Source organism: Phocoena sinus, chromosome 8 (genome assembly GCF_008692025.1).
Source record: "Phocoena sinus isolate mPhoSin1 chromosome 8, mPhoSin1.pri, whole genome shotgun sequence".
Classification (NCBI taxonomy): Eukaryota; Metazoa; Chordata; class Mammalia; order Artiodactyla; family Phocoenidae; genus Phocoena; species Phocoena sinus.
In genome coordinates, this window is record NC_045770.1 from 26171485 (window position 1) to 26190694 (window position 19210).

Consider the following 19210-nt stretch of genomic DNA (forward strand, 5'->3'; position numbering starts at 1 on the left):
CCATGTCCCCTGCATCGGCAGGCGGACTCTCAACAACTGCGCCACCAGGGAGCCCAAGAATCATAATTTATATGTGCAGAAACCAGTGGTTCTGTGAGAACCAGTGCCAGGGTAGGAAAACCTAAACTGTAATTGATAAGTTGCAGGGGGCTCAGTGTGGACAAATTTAAGAGTTAAAAATCCTAGGGGAATCCAGTCATGGGGGCGGCCCTCAAACTTTTGTGAATTTTACCTCTTGGAGCTCTACCAGGTACTCAGACTAAAGATCAGGAAAAAAATCCCCTATGACTTTCAACAGGGGGAAGGTAAAAGGAAACATTTTGAAATATACCAGGGCATTCTGTTTTACTTAACAAGGCCTGCCCCTTAGTAGAAACTATTGTGCCAGAGTTTTACCTGCTGGGGTTTTGTCAGAGCCTAACCTACCTGAAGGAAGGGAAACATCCAACTCCATCCCCTTCTAGCCATTCTATCCCAACTAAGTGGAAAAAAAACTGAGAAGTACTGGTGAAATTCACAGTCCAGGGGCATAGGGTCACAAAGAACAGATGGATAATGTAAGCAGAGAGATGAAAATTCTAAGAAATAACCAAAACGAAATGCTAGAGATCAAAATCACTATAACAGAAATGACAAATGCCTTTGATAGATTCATTAGTGACTGGACAAGGCTGAGGAAAAAATCTCTGAGCTTGAGGATATAACAACAGAAACTTCCACAACTGAAAAGCAAAGAGAACAAAGACCAAAAAACAAACAAATAAAAAAACAACAAACAGAAGAGATACAAGAGCTATGAGACAACTACCAAACACAAATGAGGTCATGACACTGTCCTACTAAAAACTTTCAAATGGTTTCTCATCATTTAAAACAAAAATAAAAGCTCTACACCATGGCGTGAAAGATCCAACATGATCTGACCATTTCATCTTCTACATGTCTTTCCATTTCTCCCTCTATTCACAGTCACGTGTGATCTTGCTGTCTTTTAATGCTTGTCAAGTTTGTCTCTTCTTCAGATCCTCTGCATTTGTTGTTTCTTCTGCATGAATAGTCTTCTCCCAGATATTCACAGACCACTCCCTCACTTTGTTCAGAAGTTTGCTAAAATATCGTCTCCAGAGAGAGGCCCTCCTTCAGCATTCTATTGAAAATAACATCTTATCTTCTTCTATTATTCCCTACAAAAATATTTTCTATTTTGTGATATATTAGTGTTATGTAATTTTTATATCATGTATTTGTTCACTTTCTGTCTCATCCACTAGAAATATAAGCTCCTCAAGAGGGCGAACTTTACTACTTTGCTACACCCAGCACCTAAAATGGTATCCAGCATAAATTAGGTGCCCAATAAACAACTTTTTAATTGATAAATTATTTATTTTTATATTAATTTAAAAAATAAGTTTTTAATGAGGTTTTTAAATCTTATGGATAAACATGAATGGATTATGAAAAAATTATTACAACTATATTTAATTCAGACTTCCAAATAAAATGATCTTCCCCGTTTCATTTTTTTTTCAATATCTTTATTGGAGTATAATTGCTTTACATGGTGTGTTAGTTTCTGCTGTATAACAAAGTGAGTCAGCTATACGTATACATATATCCCCATATCCCCTCCCTCTTGCGTCTCCCTCCCACCCTCCCTATCCCACCCCTCTAGGTGGTCACAAACCACTGAGCTGATCTCCCTGTTCTATGCGGCTGCTTCCCATTAGCTATCTATTTTACGTTTGGTAGTGTATATATGTCCATGCCACTCTCTCACTTTGTCACAGCTTACACTTCCTCCTTCGCGTGTCCTCAAGTCCATTCTCTACATCTGCGTCTTTATTCCTATCCTGCCCCTGTTTTTCTTCAGAAATATTTTTTTTTTAGATTCCATATATATGTATTAGCATACGGTATTTGTTTTTCTCTTTCTGACTTACTTCATTCTGTAAGACAGTCTCTAGATCCATCCACCTCACTACAAATAACTCAATTTCATTTCTTATTATGGCTGAGTAACATTCCATTGTATGTATGTGCCACATCTTCTTTATCCATTCATCTGTTGATGGACACTTAGGTCGCTTCCATGTCCTGCCTATTGTAAATAGAGCTGCAGTGAACATTGTGGTACGTGACTCTTTTTGAATTATGCTTTTCTCAGGGTATATGCCCAGTAGTGGGATTGCTGGGTTATACAGTAGGTCTATTTTTAGTTTTTTAAGGAACCTCCATACTGTTCTCCATAGTGGCTGAATCAATTTAGATTCCCACCAACAGTGCAAGAGGGTTTCCTTTTCTCCACACCTTCTCCTGCATTTATTATTTGTAGATTTTTTGATGATGGCCATTCTGACCGGTGTGACGTGATACCTCATTGTAGTTTTGATTTGCATTTCTCTAATGATTAGTGATATTGAGTATCCTTTTATGTGTTTGTTGGCAATCTGTATGTATTCTTTGGAGAAATGTCTATTTAGGTCTTCTGCCCAGTTTTGCATTGGGTTGTTTGTTTTTTTGATATTGAGCTGCGTGAGCTGCTTGTAAATTTTGGAGATTAATCCTTTGTCAGTTGCTTCATTTGCAAATATTTTCTCCCATTCTGAGGGTTGTCTTTTCATCTTGTTTATGGTTTCCCTTGCTGTGCAAAAGCTTTTAAGTTTCATTAGGTCCCACTGCCCCATTTCTGAGAAGGAAATTTTCATAAAAATATGTTCTTCTTTCTGCAGTGAATTTCCAGACCCTAGAATATTTCTAGTATTCCCCCCAAATAAAAAGAAGTAAAATTATCCTAATGGGCTAAAGTTAAGATCCCATACAATTTTTTAATCATTTCTGTTTAACCCAAGTTTGTTTTACTCTCTGTGATATACACATACACACACTTGATACCTTGGTTACCTGTATTCTAGTTTTCATTAAGTTAATTTTTTTCACCAGGTAATATATTCACATAGTTAAAAGAAAAAGTCTAATAAGGTATACAGTAAAAAGGCTCCCTCCTGTCCTTCAGATCCCTAGGTTCAAATTCCCATCGTAAGCAAGGAAGGGTAATTTGTTCTGTCAAGTGCCAGACAGTAAACATTTTCAGTTCTGTGGGATGTACAGTCTCTGTCTCAGCTATTCAGCTCAGTTGTTATAAAGCGAAAACAGCCTTAGACTACAGGTAAACAAAGGTGCATAGCTGTATTCCAATAAAACTTTATTTGTAAATATAGGCAGTGAGCTGAATCTTTCCAGTGGGGTCAAACCCTACCTTTACATATGTCTCTTTCATAATAAGTGTTAATGGTAATGTTTGAAGTGACTGCAATGGAAGGGTTTGCAACAAAGAATGCTATTTTGAAATAAAAAAATTCATCCTACTACCCATGAAACATTGATATACATTTAAAAACATACAAAATTTTCATATAAACAGACTTAAGATTTTTCCAAGATGCCTTCTTTATGATATATATTACTCCAAATATATATACCTTGTGGCATAATTATGAAGAACTAGTGTAACATCAAGATAAAACAGACTGGTCACCTAACTAGCAGCACATTGTCGATATTAAAGTCTGGCCCCAAACATTCCCTTAAATGGTAGATCAAATATATAGTTAACATTTTCATGGAATACATTAAAAAGTTAACCCAGAATTCTTATTTAAAAAAAATCTGAATACCATAAGTATACTCCCCAATCAAATCAATTCTAAAATGTCCATTTCCAATATGTCTTACAAAGGATTTAATTTAATAAAACAAATCATGATTATAAAGAACTAGCTGTGTCTGAAAAGTAGATCATTGTAGACTGATTAACCAGCTTATCAAAATTCAAAGGTATCCTCGGAATACATCTTACCTTAGATGTCATTTTCATAAAATGTTTGTTTTGATTTTCTGCTGTTCCCATCTTTTCGTTCTTGACTAAGTCATTTAGGCTTAGAATATCATCATCATGAAAGTATCTGACCCTTTCTTTTTCCTCATAGGTTGAAACCTATGACAAAATGAACATTATTAGTTTAGTGAAAACATAAGTCTCTGAAGTATTTTAATGAATTATCTATAAATCTGATACTAAAAATCCCACTTTGTATCATAATCTTTCTTTCCAGTATATCCCTGTTCTGTCTGACTCCACGTGGAAAAACTTCCATTAGAATAACACTCTCTACCTCTTCTGTGCCTCTACTTTTTCCTCTTCCCCAAGGATGGAAGCATGACAGTATCTGATTTCTGAGTTTTAAGGAAAGGACAGAATTGTTTTATGCCTTCTTCTCTCCTCTATGCTCTTCCCCTCCTTGTAGTAAAAATTCCCTACCACTGTGAAGGGAAGTCACTAGTTACCCAGAGATCAAGTAAGCATATCAAGAACAAAAGTGAAGTATTAGCAAACCTACTTTAAACAGCTCTATCAGAAAAAAAGCTGATATTCTGATTCTCATCTAAATCAATTCTGGGTTTTCCTGTCAGCTGATTCCATACCTACATGTGGAAAAGAAAAATGCTATATGTACTGTCTACCAACCAAATCTCTTCAACACTGTTCTCACATTCCCTTATCCAAATAAAACCTGGTCTTCAACTTCTTTAGAACCATATTCCCAATATTTTTTCCCCACATTACTACTCCTGTCTTCACAAGCTTAAATCTCACATTCCAAGACTTCAATCACTCTCTGGATCCAAACCCCTTTCTGTTCCTCTTATCCTTTCACTATACTCAGAAAACAAACCTCAATCCTGAATGAATGTGTCTATCCTCTTTACTCCTATACCTAGACTACTCAGTAGTAAGCAATTCAAAAGAGTATTCAATGCCATCTGGCAATGCATCTATGAATCCCTAGCCAGTTCTGTCATTTCATACAATTCAAACCTTTACTATTCTTCTCCCACATCTCCCTTTCAAACCCCTAATACGTCCCATTTCTTTAGGAGAGGTATCCATCCCATTTCTATTTGCTGAACAAATCAATTACTAGCTCTAGCAGCACAGGCACTCAACAGGCAGATAATAAACATTTGATAGAAGAATTCTAAATGAACAAATCTTCTGTGGACCCAATTACCACTTATAAGATCTTTCAAATTTAAAACAAAAAATCTAACTTGGGAAAACTGAATATGTTGTTTTTTCCATTTTAAGAGCCTCAAGGTAGTGCTAAAACTTAACTGCTGCAGCTAGAAGATGGAAAAGAAAATTAAGGTTTACAAAGGATCTAACACAGGTCTATAGCACCAAGGTTTTCCCTAAGAGTTATGATAAGTATGTAAAAAGAAGCTAGAAACAATGTCAAAGAAATATACACTAAAATTAAAACTGCCTTAAAAATTCAATGTTCACAATTATTTGAAAACTGTTGTTGAATTAGAATTCATTTTGTAAAAGGCAGAGGATCATAACTAAAATAAATGTAAGAACGTGATTTACTACCTTCTAATGTTTGCATTATTAAGCAACATTTCAGAAAATATTTTGAAATAAAGTTGACCCTTGAACAATGCGAAGGTTAGGGGCAGTGACCCCCGTGGAGTTGAAAATCTGACTATAACTTTACAGTCAGCCCTCGATATCTATAGTTCCATATTCAGAGATTCAAACCACCACGGACTGTGCAGTACTAGAGTATGTAATTTATTGAAAACATTCTGTGTATAAGTAGACCTTTGCAGTTCAAACTCATGCTGTTAAAGGGTCAACTGTAGTCTGATACAAAGGGAAAAAGTGAATTAGGAATTAATAAATAAAAGACATATGTTAAACATACAATCAGTCTCTTCCTTCTTCCTCCTTTAGATTCTAGATGTTTTCGTGGTGTGTTCACAGGCCAGACTCTTCCAGAACGATCTGTTCTGACAAGGATCACTTCTTCCTGATCTTCATTCTGTGGAAAGATTTAGAGATAACAATTGTAATTATTGAGAAGAGTCTTGAAACCTTATGTTTAATAGCCAAAATAGCATAAAAATGATTCTAGTTTTCACATAATATTACAGATTATCTTAAGCCTCACGGACTTTCATTATCCACTATAATGTAAAGTGACCATAATCTTTTCATGGAAGAGTTGAAGAAAAATATCTAAAGCTTATTTACTTTTTTAAACAATTACAAAAGGAAACTTCAAATATAGTTTTCCTCTAGACAATATTAAAAGATGACAAAGCACCAATATTCAAACAGGCATTGTATGAGAATGCCCATCACGTACGGAGCAGATGTCATATTTAATGAATGTTTCTTCAATTTAAAGATCCTGGCTTGCCTGCAAGATGGCAGAGTAGAAGGACGTAGGCTCAACCCTTGTTACAGAAACACCAAAATCACAAGTAACTGAACAACCATTGACAAAAACACTGCTGAAACCTACCAAAAAAGACAAAAAAGATGCCACAAAGAGATGGTAGGAGGTGTGTAATTGTGATAAAATCAAATCCCATAACTGCCAGGTGGGCAACCCACAAGCTGGAAAATAATTATACCACCAAAGTTCTCCCACAGGAGTGAAAGTCCTTAGCCGCATGTCAGGCTTCCCAGCCTGCAGATCTGGCAACAGGAGGAGGAGCCCCCAGAGAATCTGGCTTTGAAGGCCAGAGGGGTTTGATCAGAGGAATTCCACAGTACTGGGGAAAACAGAAACTCCACTCTTAAAGGGCACAGACAGGGTCTCATGTGCAATGGGAACCAGGTAACAAAACAGCGAGCTCATAGAGACTGGGTCAGACTTACCTGTTAGTATTGAAGGGTCTCCTGCGAAGGCAGGGGATGGCTGTGGCACACTGAGGGGACAGAGACACCGGCAGGGGCAGCTCTGGCCAGTACTCATTAGTGTGAGCCCCCATGGAGGCTGCCATGTCATCCCCCCCACCCCCGCAGACATAACCCCATCCAAATGCCTGTATGATCCAGTGCTGGGACACCTCAGGCCAAACAACCAGCTGGGCGGAAACACAGCCCCACCCATCAGAAGACAGGCTGCTTAAAGTCTTCCTGAGCATGACCCAGCATAGCAGATGGACAAGACCCAGCTCTACCCACCATCAGGTAGGAAAAAGTCACTCCTAGTAGGAGGTGTATACAAGCCTCTAAGACAAACTCATCCAGCAGAGGTCAGACAGCAGAAGCAAGAAGAATTACAGTGCTACAGCCTGTAGAATGGGAACCACGAACACAGAAAGTTAGACAAGATGAGACAACAGAAGAATATGTCACAGATGAAGGAATAAGATAAAACCCCAGAAGAAAAACTAAGTGAAGGGAGACAGGCAATCTACTGGAAAAAGAATTCAGAGAAATGATACTGAAGATGCTCCAAGATCTCAGAAAACCAATGAAGGCACAGAGTGAGAAAATACAAGAAATTTTTTTTAAAGACCTGGAAAAACTAAAAAGCAAACAGAGGTGAACAATATAATAATTGAAATGAAAAATACACTAGAAGGAATCAACAGCAGAATAAATGAGGCAGAAAAACAAGTGAACTGGAAGACAGAATGGTGGAAATCACTGCCAGGGAACAGAATAAAGAAAAAAATTAAACGAAATGATGACAGTCTGAGAGACCTCTAGGGTAACATTAGATGCAGCAATATTCTTATTATAGGGGTCCCAGAAGGAGAAGACAGGGAGATAGGACCTGAGAAAATATTTGAAGATATGATACATGAAAACTTCCCTAACATGAGAAAGGAAACAGTAACCCAAGTCCAGGAGATAGAGTCAGTCCCAGACAAGATAAAGCCAAGTAGGAGCATGCTGAAACACACAATAATCACACTAACAAAAATTAAATACAAAGAACAAAATGTTAAAAGCAACAAGGGAAAAGCAATAATTAACATACAAAGAATGCCCAAAAGGTTATCAGCTGGTTTCTCAGCAGAAACTCTGCAGGCCAGAGAGGACTGGCACTATATATTTAAAGCAATGAAAGAGAAGAACCTACAAACAAAAATACGCTACCCAGCAAGGCTCTCTTTCAGCTTCAGCAAAAAAATCAAAAGCGTTACAGACAAGTAAAAGCTAAGAGAATTCAGCAATACCAGAATACCTCTGAACAAATGCTAAAGGAAATTCTCTAAGCAGAAAAGGCCACTAATAGAAACAAGAAAATTATGAATGAAAAAGCTCACCAGTAAAGGCAAACATAAAGTAAAGGTAGGAAATCATCTGCACACAAATATGATATCAAAACCAGCAATTGTGAGAAGAGGACAGCACAAATGCCGGATACTGGAAATGCGTTTGAAATTAAAAGACCAGCAACATAAAACAATCTTGTTATATACAGACTGCTATATCAGATCCTCAAGGTAACTGCAAAATGAAAATCTACAATAGATATACTGACAAAAAAGAAAAAGGGATCCAAAACAACAATAAAGTTACTCAGTAAATGACAAGAGAAGAAAACAAAAGAGGAATGGTTAAAAAAAAAAAAAAGACCTACAAAAACAAATCCAAATCAATTAAGAAAATGGCAATAGGAACACACATATCAATGATTACCTTAAATGTTAATGGATTAAATGCTCCAGCCAAAAAACACAGACTGGCTGAATGGATACAAAAACAAGACCCATACGTATGCTGCCTACAAGAGACCCACTTCAGATCTAGGGACATATACAGATTGAAACTAAGAGGATGGAAAAAGGTATTCCATGCAAATGGAAATCAAAATAAAGTTGGAGTAGCAATACTCATATCAGACAAAATAGACTAAAATAAAGATTGTTAAAGGAGCCAAAAAACACTACATAATGATCAAGGGATCATTCCAGGAAGATATAACAACTCTAAGTATATATGCACCTAACAGAGGAGCACCCCAATATATAAGGCAAATACTTGCAACCATAAAAGGAAAAACTGACATTAACTCAACAACAGTGGGAGACTTTATCACCCCACTTACATCAATGAACAGATCATCCAGACAGCAGATCAATAAAGAAACACAAGCCTTACATGACACATTAGACCAGATACACTTAATTGATATTTAAAGAGCATTCCATCCAAAGGCAGCAGAATACACTTTTTTCTCAAGAGCACATGAAGCATTCTCCAGGATTGACAATATGCTAGATCACAAAGTGAGCCTTGGTAAATTTATGAAACCTGAAATCATATCAAGCATCTTTTCTGACTACAATGCTATGAGATTAGAAATCAATTACAAGAAAAAAACTGTAAAAAGCACAAACACATGGAGGCTAAACAATATGCTATTAAACAATCAATAGATCACTGAAGAAGTCAAAGAGGAAACCAAAAAATACCTAGAGATAAATGAAAATGAAAGCACAACGATCCAAAATCTATGGGATTCAGCAAAACCAGTTGTAACAGGGAGGTTTATAGCAATACAATGTTACCTCAAGAAACAAGAAAACTCACAAATAAACAACCTAACCTTATACCTAAAGCAACTAGAGAAAGAAGAACAAACTAAACACAAAGTTAGTAGAGAAAAAGAAATTGTAAAGATCAGAGCAGAAATAAATGAAATACAAATGAAGAAAACAACAGAAAATATCAATGAAACTAAAAGCTGGTTCTTTGAAAGGATAAACAAAATTGATAAACCTTTAGTCAGACTCATCAAGAAAAAAAGGAAGAGGGCTCAAATCAATAAAATTAGAAATGAAAAAGGAGAAGTTACAACAGAACACAGAAATACAAAGTATCAAAAGAGATCAAATGATCTTTTACAAATGATCTCTTTTACAAATGATCATAATTGATTATACAAGCAACTATCTGCCAATAAAATGGACAACCTAGAAGAAATAGACAAATTCTTAGAAAGTTACAATCTCCCAAGTCTGAACCAGGAAGAAACAGGAAATACGAACAGACCAATCACAAGTACTGAAATTTAAATTATGATGAAAAAATCTTCCAAAAAAGTCCAGGACCACTTCACAGGAGAATTCTATCAAATATTTAGAGAAGAGTTAACATCTATCCTTCTCAAACTATTCTAAAAAACTGCACAAGAAATAGTCCCAAACTAATTCTATGAGGCCACCATAACCCTGATACCAAAACGAGACTAAGATACCACAAATAAGAAAATTTCAGGCCAATATCGCTGATGAACAAAGGCACAAAAATCCTCAAACAAAATACTAGCAAACCGAATCCAATAATGCAGTAAAAGGATCATATACCATGATCAGTATTGTAAGAATTTTTCAATATTTGCAAATCAAACAGTGTGATACCTCACGTTGGCAAATTAAAGAATAAAAAATGTATGATCATCTCAATAGATGCAGGAAAAGGTTTTGGCAAAATTCAACACCTATTTATGATAACAATTCTCCAGAAAGTGGTTACAGAGGTAACACACCTCAACATAATAAAAGCAATTTATGACAAACCTACAGCCAACATCATACTGAAGAGTGAAAAGCTGAAAGCCTTTCCTCTAAGATCAGGAACAAGACAAGGATGTCCACTTTCACCCCTTTTATTCAACATAGCTTTGGAAATCCTAGCCATGGCATTCTAAGAAGCAAAAGAAATAAAGGGAATATAAATTGGAAAAGATGAAGTAAAACTGTCACTGTTTGCAGATGACATGATACTATAGATAGAAAATCCAACAGATAATAACAGAAAACTACTGGAGCGCATCAATGAATTCAGTAAAGTTGCTGGATAAAAAAAGAATACACAGAAATTTTTGTACCTCTATACACTAACAATGAAAGATCAGAAAAACAAAGTAAAGAATCAATGCCTTTTACCATCGTATCAAAAAGAATAAAATATCTAAAAATAAACCTACCTAATGAGAAAAAAGACCAGTACTTTGAAAACTATAAGACAATGATAAAAGAAAATCAAAGATGACACAAACAGATGGAAAGATATACCATATTCCTGGATTGTAAGAATCAATATTGTCAAAATGACAATACTACCCAAGGCCATCCACAGATTCAATGCAATTCCTATCAAATTACCAATGGCTTTTTTTTAGAACTAAAACAAAAAACTCTTCAATTTGGATAGAGACAAAAATGACCCTGAATAGCCAAAGCAATCTTAAGAAGGAAAAACAGAGCTGGCAGAATCAAGCTCCCTGACTTCAGACTACACTACAAAGCTATAGTCATCAAAACAATATGGTATTGCCATAAAAAACAGAAATATAGATCAATGGAAAGGATAGAAAGCCCAGAATAAACCCACATACCTATAGTCAATTAATCTGACAAAGGAGGCACTACTATACAATGGAGGAAAGACAATCTCTTCAATAAATGTTGCTGAAAAAACTGGACAGCTACTATTGAAAAAAAATCAAAATGCTTTAAAGACATACATATAAAACCAGATAATATAAAACTCTTAGAGGAAAACACAGGCAGAACATTCTTTGACATAAATCAAGGTACTATCTTTCCAAGGCTGTTTCCTAGAGTAATGGAAATACAAACAAAAATAAACAAATGAGATCAAATTAAACTTAAAAGCTTTCAAACAGCAGCAAAGGAAACCATGAACAAAATGAAAAGACAACCCACAGAATGGGAGAAAATATTTGCAATCAGTGAGACCAACAAGGGAATAGTCTCCAAAACTGACAAACAGCCATGCAGTTCAATATCAAAAAAACAAACAACCCAATCAAAAAATGGACAGGAGACCTAAATAGACATTCCTCAAAAAAAGACATACAGAGGGCTGAGAGACACATGAAAAGATGATCAACATCACTAATTATTAGAGAAATGCAAATCAAAACAAAGAGAAATAACCTCATACCAGTCAGAATGGCCATCATCAAAAAATCTACAAATAAGAAATGCTGGAGAGGATGTGAAGAAAAGGGAACCCTCCTACACTGTTGGTGGGAATGTAAATTGGTGCAGCCACTACAGAAAACAGTATGCAGGTTCCTTAAATAACTAAAATTAGAACTACCATATGACCCAGCAATCCCACTCCTGGACATATACCCAATGAAAACCATAATTCAAAAAGATACATGCACCCCAATGTTCACTGAAGCACTATTTATGGTAGCCAACACATAGAAGCAACCTAAATGTCCATCGACAGAGGAATGGATAAAGAAGATGTGGTACATATATATATTGGAATATTACTCAACTATTAAAAAGAATGAAATAATGCCATTTGCAGCAACATGGATGGACCTGGAGACTATGATACTTAAGTGAAGTAACTGAGACAGAGAAAGACAAATATCATATGATATCATTTATATGTGGAATCTATAATAAAAAATGATACAAATGAACTTACTTACAAAACATCAACAGACTCACAGACTTAGAGAACAAACTTATGCTTACCAGAGGGGATGGGTGGGGATAGATTGGGAGTTTGTGATTGACATGTACACACTACTATATTAACATGTACACACTACTATATTTAAAACAGATAACCACCAAGAACCTACTATATAGCATATGGAATTCTTCTAAATATAATATAATAACCTAATAGGGAAATGAATTTGAAAAAGAAGAGATACATGTATATGTATAACTGAATCCCTTTGCTGTACACATGAAACTAACACAACATTTTAAATTAACTATGCTGCAATAAAAATTAAAAATAAAAAAAAATTAAGAATGCAAATTCTGACTTAGCAGGAAGGGGCTGAGATTCCACATTCTGTCCCCTTCATACCTTTAGTGATATATACTGATATATAAAATTATATATGGTTAAAGTATAAAAAAAAATCCTACTAAACTTGAAAGCAATTTGATGACAAAATGAACTTGCTAAGTTAGCTACTACAATGATATTCCACACAACTTCTATTTGTTCCATTAAGAGCCCTCAAATACTTTTCACTTCTCTGACTCTTAAGAAGAAGTTATATCCCACTTACTTTCAATACATAATCTTCTTCCTATGAACCTTTAGTCAAATAGACAACTGGTACCATATAGAAAAAAGAAAACTGTATTCTATAATGAAAACAGAATTTTATTGAAAGCATTTTAATGAAGAATCGCATAAAGAATATTAGATAACTACTTCATTAAAAATTGATCTGAGGGGACCTTGAAGATGGCGGAAGAGTAAGACGCGGAGATCGCCTTCCTCCTCACGGATACACCAGAAATACATCCACACGTGGAACAACTCCTACAGAACTCCTACTGAAGGCTGGCAGAAGACCTCAGACCTCCCAAAAGGCAAGAAACTCCCCACGTAACTGGGTAGGGCAAAAGAAAAAACAGAGACAAAAGAATAAGGACGGCACCTGCACCAGTGGGAGGGAGCTGTGAAGGAGGAAAAGTTTCCACACACTAGGAAGCCCCTCCGCGGGCGGAGACTGCGGGAGGCAGAGGGGGGAGTTTCGGGACCGCGGAGTAGTGCACAGCGACGGGTGCGGAGGGCAAAGCGGGGAGATTCCTGCACAGACGATCGGTGCCGACCAGCACTCACCAACCCGAGAGGCTTGTCTGCTCACCCGCCGGGGCGGGCGGGGCTGCGAGCTGAGGCTCGGGTTTTGGTTTTGGACGGAGCTCAGGGAGAGGACTGGGGTTGGCGGCTTGAACATAGCCTGAAGGGGTTAGTGCACCACGACTAGCCGGGAGGGAGTTCGGGGAAAAGCCTGCACCGGCCGAAGAGGCAAGAGACTTTTTCTTCCCTCTTTGTTTCCTGGTGCGCGAGGAGAGGGGTTTAAGAGCGCTGCTTAAAGGAACTCCAGAGACGGGCGCGAGCCGCGGCTAAAAGCGCGAACCCCAGAGACGGGCGCGAGCCGCGGCTGAGGGCGCGAGCCCCCGAGACGGGCGCGAGCCGCGGCTGAAAGCGCAAACCCCAGAGACGGGCGCGAGCCGCGGCTAAAACCGCGGACCCAAGAGCCGGGCGGGAGACGCTAAGGCTGCTGCTGCCGCCACCAAGGGGCCTGTGTGCGAGCACAGGTCACTCTCCACACCCCTCTTCCGCGGAGCCTGTGCAGCCCGCCACTGCCAGGTTCCCGGGATCCAGGGACAACTTCCCCGGGACAGCGCACGGCGGGCCTCAGGCTGGTGCAACGTCACGCCGGCCTCTGCCGCAACGTCACGCTGCCTCTGCCGCCGCAGGCCGGCCCCGCACGCAGTGCCCCTCCTTCCCCCATCCCCCAACCCCCGGCCTGAGTGAGCCGGAGGCCCCGAATCAGCGGCTCCTTTAACCCCGTCCTGTCTGAGCGAAAAAACAGACGCCCTCCAGCGACCTACACGCAAGAGGCAGGGCCAAATCCAAAGCTGAGCTCCTGTGAGCTGTGAGAACAAAGAAGAGAAAGGGAAATCTCTCGCAGCAGCCACAGAAGCAGCGGATTAAAGCTCCACAATCAACTTGATATACCCTGCATCTGTGGAATACCTGAATAGACAAGGAATGATCCCAAATTGAAGAGGTGGAATTTAGGAGCGAGATCTATGATTTTTTTCCCTTTTCCTCTTTTTGTGAATGTGTACGTGTATGCTTCTGTGTGACATCTAGTCTGTATACTCTAGCTTCCACCATTTGTCCTAGGGCTATATCCGTCCATGACTTTTTTTTAAAAATTCTTTTTCTTAATAATTAAGTTTAATTGTAATAACTTTATTATACTTTACCTTCGTTCTTTCTTTCTTTCCTTCCTTCCCTCCCTCCTTTAGACAACGAATCACCCCAAATTGAGGAGGTGGTCTCAGGGAGCAGGATTTATGATTTTTCCCCCTTTACCTCTTTTTGTGAAGGTGTATGTGTATGCTTCTGTGTAAGATTTTCTCTGTATAGCTTTGCTTCCAACATTTGTCCTAAGGTTCTATCCGTCCCATTTTTTTTTTTTCTAAATATTTTTTAATTCAATAACTATATTATACTTTATTTTATTTTTACTGTATCATCTTTCTTTCTGTCTTTTTTTCCTTCTTTCCCTCCTTCCTTCCTTCCTCCCTCCCTCCCTCCTTTCCTTCCTTCTTTGCTTCTTTCTTCCTTCCTTCCTTTCCTCCTTTCCCTCTTTCTTTACTCATACTTCTACTAATTCTCCCTACTTTTTCTCCCTTTTATTCTGAGCTGTGTGGATGAAAGGCTCTTGGTGCTCCAGCCAGGAGTCAGGGCTCTGCCTCTGAGGTAGGAGAGCCAACTTCAGGACACTGGTCAACAAGAGACCTCCCAGCTCCACATAATATTAAACGGTGGAAATCTCCCAGAGACCTCCATCTTAACACCAGCACCCAGCTTCACTCAACGACCAGCAAGCCATAGTGCTGGACAACCTATGCCAAACAACTAGCAAAACAGGAACACAACCCCACCCATTAGCAGAGAGGCTGCCTAAAATCATAATAAGGCCACAGACACCCCAAAACACACCACCAGACGTGAACCTGCCCACTAGAGAGACAAGATCCAGCCTCATCCAGCACAACACAGGCACTAGTCCCCTCCACCAGGAAGCCTACACAACCCACTGAAACAACCTTAGCCACTGGAGACAGACATCAAAAACAACGGGAACTACGAACCTGCAGCCTGCAAAAAGGAGACCCCAAACACAGTAAGATAAGCAAAATGAGAAGACAGAAAAACACACAGCAGATGAAGGAGCAAGATAAAAACCCACCAGACCTAACAAATGAAGAGGAAATAGGCAATCTACCTGAAAAAGAATTCAGAATAATGATAGTAAGGATGATCCGAAATCTTGGAAGTAGAATGGACAAAATGCAAGAAACAGTTAACAAGGACCTACAAGAACTAAAGATGAAACAAGCAACGATGAACAATGCAATAAATGAAATTAAAATCACTCTAGATAGGATCAGTAGCAGAATAACTGAGGCAGAAGAACGGATAAGTGACCTGGAAGATAAAGTAGTGGAAATAACTACTGCAGAGCAGAATAAAGAAAAAAGAGTGAAAAGAACTGAGGACAGTCTCAGAGACCTCTGGGACAACATGAAACGCACCAACATTCGAATTATAGGGGTTCCAGAAGAAGAAGAAAGAAAGAAAGGGACTGAGAAAATATTTGAAGAGATTATAGTTGAAAACTTCCCTAATATGGGAAAGGAAATAGTTAATCAAGTCCAGGAAGCACAGAGGGTCCCATACAGGATAAATACAAGGAGAAACACGCCAAGACACATATTAATCAAACTGTCAAAAATTAAATACAAAGAAAGCATATTAAAAGCAGCAAGGGAAAAACAACAAATAACACACAAGGGAATCCCCATAAGGTTAACAGCTGATCTCTCAGCAGAAACCCTACAAGCCAGAAGGGAGTGGCAGGACATACTGAAAGTGATGAAGGAGAATAGCCTGAAACCAAGACTACTCTACCCAGCAAGGATCTCATTCACATTTGATGGAGAAATTAAAACCTTTACAGACAAGCAAAAGCTGAGAGAGTTCAGCACCACCAAACCAGCTTTACAACAAATGCTAAAGGAACTTCTCTAGACACGAAACACAAGAGAAGGAAATGACCTATAGTAGCGAACCCAAAACAATATATAAAATGGAAATAGGAACATACATATCAATAATTACCTTAAATGTAAATGGACTAAATGCTCCCACCAAAAGACACAGATTGGCTGAATGGATACAAAAACAAGACCCTTATATATGCTGTCTACAAGAGACCCACTTCAGAACTAGAGACACATACAGACTGAAAGTAAGGGGATGGAAAAAGATATTCCATGCAAATGGAAACCAAAAGAAAGCTGGAGTAGCAATTTTCATATCAGACAAAATAGACTTTAAAATAAGGACTATTAAAAGGGACAAAGAAGGACACTACATAATGATCAAGGGATCGATCCAAGAAGAAGATATAACAATTGTAAATATTTATGCACCCAACATAGGAGCACCTCAATACATAAGGCAAATACTAACAACCATAAAAGGGGAGATCAACAGTAACACATTCATAGTAGGGGACTTTAACACCCCACTTTCACCCATGGACAGATCATCCAAAATGAAAATAAATAAGGAAACACAAGCTTTAAATGATACATTAAACAAGATGGACTTAATTGATATTTATAGGACACTCCATCCAAAAACAACAGAATACACATTTTTCTCAAGTGCTCATGGAACATTCTCCAGGATAGATCATATCTTGGGTCACAAATCAAGCCTTGGTAAATTTAAGAAAACTGAAATTGTATCAAGTATCTTTTCCGACCACAACGCCATGAGACTAGATATCAATTACAGGAAAAGATCTGTAAAAAATACAAACACATGGAGGCTAAACAATACACTACTTAATAATGAAGTGATCACTGAAGAAATCAAAGAGGAAATAAAAAAATACCTAGAAACAAATGACAATGGAGACACAACGACCCAAAACCTATGGGATGCAGCAAAAGCAGTTCTAAGGGGGAAGTTTATAGCAATACAAGCCCACCTTAAGAAGCAGGAAACATCTCGAATAAACAACCTAACCTTGCACCTCAAGCAATTAGAGAAAGAAGAACAAAAAAACCCCAAAGCTAGCAGAAGGAAAGAAATCATAAAAATCAGATCAGAAATAAATGAAAAAGAAATGAAGGAAACAATAGCAAAGATCAATAAAACTAAAAGCTGGTTCTTTGAGAAGATAAACAAAATAGATAAACCACTAGCCAGACTCATCAAGAAAAAAAGGGAGAAGACTCAAATCAATAGAATTAGAAATGAAAAAGGAGAAGTAACAACTGACACTGCAGAAATAAAAAAAATCATGAGAGATTACTACAAGCAACTCTATGCCAATAAAATGGACAATCTGGAAGAAATGGACAAATTCTTAGAAATGCACAACCTGCCAAGACTGAATCAGGAAGAAATAGAAAATATGAACAGACCAATCACAAGCACTGAAATTGAAACTGTGATTAAAAACCTTCCAACAAACAAAAGCCCAGGACCAGATGGCTTCACAGGTGAATTCTATCAAACGTTTAGAGAAGAGCTAACACCTATCCTTCTCAAACTCTTCCAAAATATAGCAGAGGGAGGAACACTCCCAAATTCCTTCTACGAAGCCACCATCACCTTGATACCAAAACCAGACAAGGATGTCACAAAGAAAGAAAACTACAGGCCAATATCACTGATGAACATAGATGCAAAAATCCTCAACAAAATACTAGCAAACAGAATCCAACAGCACATTAAAAGGATCATACACCATGATCAAGTGGGGTTTATTCCAGGAATGCAAGGATTCTTCAATATACGCAAATCTATCAATGTGATAAACTATATTAACAAATTGAAGGAGAAAAACCATATGATCATCTCAATAGATGCAGAGAAAGCTTTCGACAAAATTCAACACCCATTTATGATAAAAACCCTCCAGAAAGTAGGCATAGAGGGAACTTTCCTAAACATAATAAAAGCCATATATGACAAGCCCACAGCAAACATCATCCTCAATGGTGAAAAACTGAAAGCATTTCCACTAAGATCAGGAACAAGACAAGGTTGCCCACTCTCACCACTCTTATTCAACATAGTTTTGGAAGTTTTAGCCACAGCAATCAGAGAAGAAAAGGAAATAAAAGGAATCCAAATCGGAAAAGAAGAAGTAAAGCTGTCACTGTTTGCAGATGACATGATACTATACATAGAGAATCCTAAAGATGCTACCAGAAAACTACTAGAGCTAATCAATGAATTTGGTAAAGTAGCAGGATACAAAATTAATGCACAGAAATCTCTGGCATTCCTATATACTAATGATGAAAAATCTGAAAGTGAAATCAAGAAAACACTCCCATTTACCATTGCAACAAAAAGAATAAAATATCTAGGAATAAACCTACCTAAGGATACGAAAGACCTGTATGCAGAAAATTATAAGACACTGATGAAAGAAATTAAAGATGATACAAATAGATGGAGAGATATACCATGTTCTTGGATGGGAAGAATCAACATTGTGAAAATGACTCTACTACCCAAAGCAATCTACAGATTCAATGCAATCCCTATCAAACTACCACTGGCATTTTTCACAGAACTAGAACAAAAAATTTCGCAATTTGTATGGAAACACAAAAGACCCCGAATAGCCAAAGCAATCTTTAGAACGAAAAAAGGAGCTGGAGGAATCAGGCTCCCTGACTTCAGACTATATTACAAAGCAACAGTAATCAAGACAGTATGGTACTGGCACAAAAACAGAAAGATAGATCAGTGGAACAGGAT

At 37.8% G+C, this 19210-nt stretch overlaps 1 protein-coding gene across 2 annotated transcripts in view; it reads right to left on the reverse strand.

Moving 5' to 3' along the window:
* The window catches only part of CWF19L2 (CWF19 like cell cycle control factor 2), a 250268-nt gene that overhangs the window by 112672 nt on the left and 118386 nt on the right, over positions 1 to 19210 (reverse strand). For both annotated transcript variants that reach the window (XM_032640618.1, XM_032640619.1), the window contains exons 11-12: positions 5772 to 5888; positions 3860 to 3997 (exon numbers count right to left, since the gene is read on the reverse strand). In XM_032640618.1, the coding sequence (XP_032496509.1) occupies positions 3860 to 3997; positions 5772 to 5888 (255 nt within the window). The remainder of the gene's footprint in view (positions 1 to 3859; positions 3998 to 5771; positions 5889 to 19210) is intronic.